Source organism: Anomaloglossus baeobatrachus, chromosome 2 (assembly GCF_048569485.1).
Source record: "Anomaloglossus baeobatrachus isolate aAnoBae1 chromosome 2, aAnoBae1.hap1, whole genome shotgun sequence".
Lineage (NCBI taxonomy): Eukaryota > Metazoa > Chordata > Amphibia > Anura > Aromobatidae > Anomaloglossus > Anomaloglossus baeobatrachus.
The window spans coordinates 278625718-278634376 of record NC_134354.1 but is presented as its reverse complement, the minus strand read 5'-3'; the positions used below and the strand labels follow the sequence as shown (position 1 = coordinate 278634376).

At 41.4% G+C, this 8659-nt stretch overlaps 1 protein-coding gene across 2 annotated transcripts in view; it reads right to left on the bottom strand.

Annotated features, from left to right (window-relative positions):
• Positions 1-2475: 2475 nt before the first annotated feature.
• LOC142289849 (uncharacterized) overlaps positions 2476-8659 on the bottom strand; it is a 145697-nt gene continuing 139513 nt past the window's right edge. For both annotated transcript variants that reach the window (XM_075333793.1, XM_075333794.1), the window contains 4 exons: positions 7364-7695; positions 6362-6407; positions 5872-5920; positions 2476-4664 (listed from right to left, as the gene is read on the bottom strand). In XM_075333793.1, coding sequence (XP_075189908.1) covers positions 4634-4664; positions 5872-5920; positions 6362-6407; positions 7364-7695 — 458 coding nt within the window. In that variant the 3' untranslated portion in view covers positions 2476-4633. The remainder of the gene's footprint in view (positions 4665-5871; positions 5921-6361; positions 6408-7363; positions 7696-8659) is intronic.

Here is an 8659-nt window from a genome sequence, read left to right as displayed (position 1 = left end):
AATAAACCAGCACATCAGCAAGGGTTATCTGTGCCTGTAACAATGTCAAGCAGGGAGAAGTTGCACAATATGGTCAAGGGGTACTTAAGTGACCATACCTGCGTCCTTTCTGACATGTCAGTTCACTTTAATTATTGGGTGTCCAAGCTGAACACTTGGCCGACCTCTCCTTATATGCCTTGGAGGTGCTGGCCTGCCCGGCTACTAGTGTGATGTCAGAGCGTGTTGTCAGTTCTGCTGAGGCAATCATCTCTGATAGGCACACATGTCTTTTCACAGAAAAAGCAGGCAGTGTTACTCTGATTAAATTAAAAAAGGACTGGATTTCTCTAGTTTGTAATCCCTCCAGATGAGAGCAAGCCAAAGTAAATTCCCCCAAATTGTTGATTTTTACTACTGCTGTAAACATCCACCCCTTCCCATATTAAGTGTTTCATTCCTGCGACAACCATGACTCAGGTCATAGGGCGAATTTTTGTAAACACTAGGCACATTGTGCAGTGGTGGACAAAAAAAGGACAGTAGTCCTACCAAACTAATATTTGTCATTGGAGACCCATGTCAGAGGTTGTTTACATTGTGACTGAAATACGGGATACATATTCAATAGAAATCTACTGTCAGTCACTATAGGTGCCAAAAAAACATCCCTGGGTTGTCTCACATTGTAACTGAGATAGGGGATACAAATTCGATAGCAATTTACAATGATTGTTGATAACTGATGAACAACTAATGGCCCTCTGAAAACTTGAATTGAGGGCCGCAGAATGACATGGTGGAAGAGGAGGATAAAGACCACTGCCACAATGGGCACACTGTACACTGCTATGGAATATGTATTCCACTATCTGACTCTAAATGAGGGAGGGAACGTCCAAATGTATAAGTAACAGCAGTCCCTCAAAAAGTATGTTACAGGACCGCTTGAGGCCCCTCAGATCAAAGATCAACATACCAACGGGCACGTTCTAGTTGGCCTTATAAAGTGCTGGGGAATAGCTAACTAGAAATTATGTATAACAAAGTGACCTACAAAATGTAGACGCAGGTTGCTGACGTCTCCTACAAGCGATGGTCTGGGCATGAAGTCTGAAGGCGTATTCCCTCCTCAGCCCTGTCCCTGTAGTGCTTACATGGCTTCCGTCTGGCGCTTCAGCAGACAACACATGCGCCGCACTGGACGGCAGTACACGTTGACTTAGGGAGTGTATGCTATATATACCCTTGGGAATACACTCACCTTTATGGCTCCCCCGAAGAAGCCCGCGCGAAACACACGTCGTGGTCCTGGAGGTACATCCCCTCACAGACAAGGAGTTATTATGGGTGAGTGTTCATTTATAGGCGGCTGAATACATCTTGCAGCACTATGCATATGCACTTTATTTGGATTGTGTACTTCCAGCATTGCCCTTGTTTACTGGTTACTATATTTTTGAAGTGCATGGCTGGACTCCCCTTCTTTTTTGTGCAATATTTACAATCTGGCTGCTATTGTGCATTGGCACCTTATACCCACCTCCAATTAATTTTTTGTGTCTGGGTATCCCTTTTCTTATCCTCATCAGCACTAATTCTTCTATTTTTATTTTGTGGTGTTATTATTCTATGGTCATTTTATAAAGAAAATTATTTTCTGTATTCAACCTGGTAGTTGCATGGCTCTTTTTGGTTTATAGGTTGAATTAAATATTTCAGGGCCTCTATCACATATTTTGGTATTATACTCATTATTTAGGGTGAGTCTTGACCTACACTGTGGGTCATTTTCACGTCCCCATTTATATTCAGATGTTGCTTATATATACAAGCAATTATGCAGGAAAAACAGTGCTAACCTTTTTGGCTTGTAAAATGCAATTTAGGTTAGGTAGGTGTTCTTGTGCATCTGTAAAAGTGGCGTAATACTGTGACATCCTCATTCCTAGAAACCATATGAGTTAGGAATGCATGCAGGCATATTCTCCAGGCTCTTCTCATTCAGTTTCATCATTTTCCCATCCATTTCAGCCTTTTCCTTACGCCCCCAGATCTCTTTGTTGGGTCCAGTGGAAAATTGCTTGCATTTCCCATTGACTTGCATTGTACTCGCTTCGGAACGAATGCACGCATATTACAAAGTACTCGTTACGAGTATAGCGAGTACGAATATTACGGTACTACTTCATCTCTATAAACCATCCACCAGTTATAAAATTTGGGCTGACGCTGCATCAGTACTGATGCATAATACACAGAAGTGGGCTTGATTGTGGCTATTTTGCTAAGCAAAACTCTCTTCTTCCCTCTGTCTAACTCAAACCAGACTGATCAGAACAGGGTGAAGAAAACCAAAAATATTTCCGCCATTCCATATCCGATATGCTTTTGTGTCAGGTGGACAAAAGAGACAAACACAAACTATTGAAAGTATTTATTTCTTCTTAAAACATCAAATATTTCTGTAAAACATGGTATTATTACATACTAAATAACAGTGGAAAACAATAAAACTATTTATTTTTGCAACAATTTGCTCTAAAATTGCCTAAAACCCAACCAAATTCAAAACCTGAGAACTCAGGGAGAGACGGGTCCTAAGCAAAGTTTTCCAATTCCAAAATGATGACATGAAGAAATAAGGGTACATCATAGATTTCCTGTGCCCTCCTATGAATTTTCAAAATTCAGGTGGTGTTTGGTGTTTTTCACGTGTTAATGTTTAACAGTAAGAATGGCAGAACAACTGCAGTGGGGGAAATGGTTGGGTAAATATGGTAAAACATAAAATAAAACAACCCATGTGGTAGTAGTACATAAAATCTTTCGAGGGGCTGTGCACAACTCAGACAACTCCTTGTCAACTCTGGCACCGTTACAGGTCTCGAGTGACATTAAGTCATGTGAGAGTCCTGCAGCCAATCAGAGGCTGCTTCACTCTCACTTCCTTAAGAAGAAACGGCCATCTGTGGGAAATGACAGTGAAGCAGCCCATTAGCGACTGCAGATTGGCTGCAGGACTCACTTGGCAATGTCACACAAGCCAGGCATCGCTGGAATGACGCCAGCACCTAAGGACAATACAGTGTATTTATTTGAGGGAATATTGTAATTGAGAAGGGGTTGTCAGAGTTGTGGACACCATTAAGTAAAATTTCCTGACTCATTTGAGAGATGGCCACAGAAAGAAGATTTTATAGCAGTAGCCAATAATTGTGCAACTTTGGCCGGAACTTTGGAAGTGCCGCCACATTTAGTGTCACTAATGGATTTGCTTTTCAGCAACTCATGCTGCAATTATTGTTACTAGAATGGACCACTGCAATAATAGGAAACAATTGTAAGCCTCGGGTAGCTGCTCCAACCTAAGATTTCTCACTATTATAGCCATTATTAGGTTTTGGATAAAAACTTTTACAGTAATAAATGCAAATATAGAAACATTAACATCAAGGAATTAAAACAAGACCTGTAACATTTATCTATGTCTCCAGTGTTTGATTTGGCATGACATAAAAACAAGAAAACCTGTCACCCCCAAAATGCATATTGAAGGGGTGTTCACTACTCTGCAATAGTGGTCAAATCTCTGTAAAACTGATACGGAAGGCTTTTTCTAAATACCTTGTTCAGCCAATTCTGCCTCTGAGCGGTGCTATTGTGCTCCACTTATTCCCATGAAGTGACCCTCGGGGCTCCGTGACCTCTGAGATCCGGTGATGTCACGTCAACTTCCAGTTGACCCAACATCACCGAGGTGGGCCGAAGTCTCCCTGAGTAACTGGGCTGTGTGTGTAGTTTCACTGCTCGTGACAGCCCAGCATTACTCTCGATTGTGGCGCTCTACAGCGAACACACTGGGCTGTGACGAGTGGTGAAACTCCGCTCACAGCCCTGAAACTCAGGAAGACCAGGCCCGGGCTTGGTCACCTTGGGTCAACTGGAAGTTGACATAACATCACCAGATCACGGAGCTCGGGGGTGGGGGTCACTTCATGGGGATGAGAGGACCACAATAGCGCCACTCAGAGGCAGAATTGGATGAACAAGGTATTTAGAATTTAGAAAAAGCCTTTTCTATCAGTTTTAAAGGGATGTGGCCACTATTAAAGAGTAGTGAACCACCCATTTAAACCCTTACATGGAGACCTGGCCAATATAAAGATCATACCAACAGTATACATTTTAGTATTTTGTGACTGAGAAATGGACTTTAATTTTACAGACAAGAGCCAGGAATGAGGGTACACCTGCATTCACACTGTGTGCGTGCCACTGGGTTCTTTCAGTGTCAGTGTGCCGAGGAAAGTTCAGGCAAGCGACAGCTGTCAATCAGAATATACGCTCATAATGCAAATTGAAGGGCAGTAAGTTCAGAGCCCTTAGTCACACAAAGGATGAAACGAAGCTCCCTCATTTCCATGTCACATAGAAAACATGCAAATGTATACTGCTTGTATGATGATTTCTACAGAGGGTCCACTACATAACTACTTATGTACTTTAATATGCATCTTGTGACTAAAAGACTCCCTGTAAGTTAGGATATTGATACGGTATCACAGGAATATTCCACAAACACAACATGTAAAACCAGTGAACAAGCTTTTTTTCTTTCCAGTTGCATAGAGATGACTTAGCGGAGACTCCTTTAGTTGTTGTCTTTTTGGCAAATCCGTTTCCTGCACACGTTTTATGTAAAGAAATAAAATGACAAGTTAGCAACATAAGAGAGAAATGAGAAAACCAAGACCAAGATAAACCTGTTACAAATATGAGTGTGTGCAGCAGATTTCTAAGAGAATAATCTTCAGGAATGAGTTATATTCTCCAAATCAAGGACCTGGACTAACAGTATCGTAGAGATCTACGTGCCAATAGCGCAAGTTGGTAGAATTGCAATCAGTGTGGGATTTGTGAGCATAAAGCCCGCTTTACACGCTACAATATATCTTACGATGTGTCGGCGGGGTCACGTCGTGACGCACATCCGGCATCGAAAGATACATTGTAGTGTGTGACAGGTACGTGCGATTGAACGTTAAAACGTTCATCGCATACACGTCGTTGAATCCTGACGAATTGCACGTCGGGTTGTTCAATGTTCCCAAGGCAGCACACATCGCAGTGTGTGACACCCTGGGAACATTGAACAGATCTTACCTGCGTCCTGCGGCTCCAGGCCGGTAATGCGGAAGGAAAGAGGTGGGCGGGATGTTTACGTCCCGCTCATCTCCGCCCCTCCGCTTCTATTGGCCGGCTGCTGCGTGACGTCGAACGTCCCTCCCACTCCAGGAAGTGGACGTTCGCCGCCCACATCGAGGTCGTATGGACGGGTAAGTACGTGTGACGGGGGTTAATCGTTTGTGCGGCACATTCAACAAATTGAACGTGCCGCACATACGATGGGGGCGGTTACGATCGCATACGATATTGTATGCAAAATCGTAACATGTAAAGCAGGCTTTATACACAGTGTGAATGAGGCCTAACATAATGGGCTCTGCTCCCACACACGGACTATTGTTCTATGAATTGTAATGTATTTCATCTATAATAATGGTGCAATACACAAATAGCGGTGGTACTCTTAGCAATAAAATCATGTCACTGGGTTTAATTTTCCAGAGCAGCTTAGAATATGAAGGGATTAAATTGATTTCTGAAAGAAACACATCCAGTTTATGTCAGCAAACGTGAATAGGCCCCAAATAAAGAGACATGTATTTATCTACTACATACAAGATCAATTTAAGAGCTTTTCTCCTATAAAAACTATTGAAGCACTTTTTCCACATCAGGATGCGTCATCTAAACACTCCCCTGCTCCTCGCGGTCAGCAAAACGATTTCTAAAAAGATGAACTATACATATATATCAATACTATACCATGCATGTGTTTTAGGACTTCCAGCATTCCTTCCTGAGTTATAGGACTCTGTAAAAAGAAAAACAGAAAAACCCTACATAAAACACAGCATTTTACTGTTACATCACAATGAACGAGATTTCTAAACTATCGTGCACTTCTGCTTTTTCCTTGCATTTTTCTTTTACCTACACTATGTTTTTCTTTCTGAACACGCAATAGGTAAAGACTTTGGTGAATTGGACCCTGTATTTGCAATCTCAAATGTATCGTACCCCATGGAGGAAAAACCCAACCTTGAGCAAAAATGGAAAGCAAACTGCAAACATTTATTATATCTATAAGAGTTAACTATTAACCCAATTTTATTATAACAATTTTATTGTTCTCAATAACAAGAAAATATATATAGAGATTTTTTTTTTTTTAAACCAAAAATAAACTTTTATTCTTATCTTTTAAGCATTAAGATGATTTTTTTCATGCCTAAAAGATTCAAAGTTTACTTACTCTGTGACCCTGGGCTGTGATGGAACATATGACCTGAGGCAACAACCTGAAAATAAAAATGTTTTAAAGAGGTTATCCAAATTAAAAACAGCAGCAAATACTGTAAGAGAAAAATAAATCTAACAGAATAAAATGATGAAATATGGCTTCTAAAGTACCGTATTTTTCAAATTACAAGACACACTTTTCCTCCCATAAATTTGGGAGGAAAAGGAGGGGTGCCGGTTATAACCCAAATGCACCTTATCGGGAGGTAGTCGAGAGGGATCCTGCGGGGTGCTGTGCTGGGTGCGCTGCTGCCACCGGTAAGGCAGGAGCATCCTGAAAATGTCAAAGGTGTGGGCTTCAAATAATGGTGCCCGGAGGCGGCTGTGCACGCAGGCTCGCTCTACGCTCAAGATCTCATCTGCGCAAGCGCCATTTCTGGACCAGCGGACTTAAGGAAAATGGTGCCTGGAGGTGTCGCGTGCACAGATGAGATCTCGGCTTGTCATTGAGAAGATAGCTCAATCTGCGCACGCGCCGACTCTGAGCTTCCTTTGTTTAAAGCTCGCACCACCGACAGTTTCTTGAAGTTACCTCACAGCATCTGGGACACCCGCCAGCCGCACCATCCGCAACATTGACCCACCCCACTACTGCCCCTGCCTCCTGTGGCCCCGCTCCACCACCGCTGCCATCCTACTCCCGGTAAGAGACCACCGGATCGTAAGACATACCCCCTTTCTTCTCTAAATTTGGGGTGCGTCTCATACGGTATTTGCCAAACATATTTCAGGAGGGTCAAACAGTGTAGAGGCAACTCCTATGTCAGGAATCGAATGCACATAGTAGGAAATTCTCAGAGATCCACATACTGCATTGAAATGTTCAAGGCACAGAATATGCCGAGTCTAAAAGCTGAATATGCATGGTAATAGGGATGTTGGGGTAAACAGGTATTTAAGATCTATCTAACTTACTTGAAAAAAAAATAATTGGACATTATTTAATCACACTCACAGTATCCTCTAAATTTGGTGCAGGGCGTATTGTCGTCTTAAGACACTTGCTGATCATTTTCATGGCTTCCATCTTATTTTTACACCAAAGTTGGTGTCTTTCACTCCGGACATTACCAGCAGCTCTGTTTTTAAAATTTATATTCCGAGCCCTGTTCATGCGCACAATCATTTGTGGGTAAAGCTCTTCAATGGTTGCATTCCCTGGCCTAGAGAAGCTGGCTTCCGCTACATTGGACCTTCTAGGAGACTTTAATAAGACTTGTTTGTTGTTCATGTTGATAAAATTGTTTGGCACAGCACTATATGGGGTTGATGGAAATCCTTTGCAGTCTGGAAATGGAAACATATCAATGTAGTGAATAACTCAGTGAAATGTTACTTTAATATGCTTCTAAATCAAAAGTTAAACTAAGACAACAAAAAAAACAGCATACACCCAATTAAAAGGGAAGCAGTCACCAGATAATTATCTATTTAAAAGGAAAACTGTCAGTAGGATCAGCCCTTCTAAGCTGTCTATATGGGCATGTAGGTCATTGAAAGTTGAATAAAATGATACTTTGATATCTGCGATCCAATTACTTATTCCAGAGAAAACTACGCTTTTCTTATATGTAAATGAGCTGTTCCAGGCTAAGAGCCAGACACAGATCTACATGAGAATCTGTCTCCTGATTTTAGAATGGCCTTTGCTTCACAATCTTATCACGGCTGTAATTATCCCGGTTGCTTGTGCACCTTTTTCTACCACACTTTTTCCTTCCGCTCAACTTTCTATTAATATGCTTGGATACAGCATTCTGTGAACAGCCAGCTTCTTTAGCAATGACCTTTTGTGGCTTACCCTCTTTGTGGAGTGTTTCAATGACTGCCTTCTGGACATATGTCAAGTCAGCATTCTTCCCCATGATTGTGTAGCCTACTGAACCACACTAAGGGACCATTTTAAACGCTTAGGAAGCCTTCACAGGTGTTTTGTGGTGATTATTCTAATTTTTTGAGAATGACTTGGGTTTTTGTTGGCTGTAAGCCATAATCATCAACATTAACAGAAATAACACACTTGAAATATATTATATAGACTCATTACGAATAGAGTGATCTATGTGTTTCTCTTTTTGAATTGAATAACTGAAATAAATTAAAGAAGTTGTCTGACAAACTCCAAACTTTTTTTAAGCTAATATTTGCTGTATTGTCATTAAAACATTCCTACATTGGTTCTCTTTTGTTTTCTAACTTTTATTTCTCTTGAGTTATCACTTTATTCTCTGCAGCCACTTTTTTGACCTGT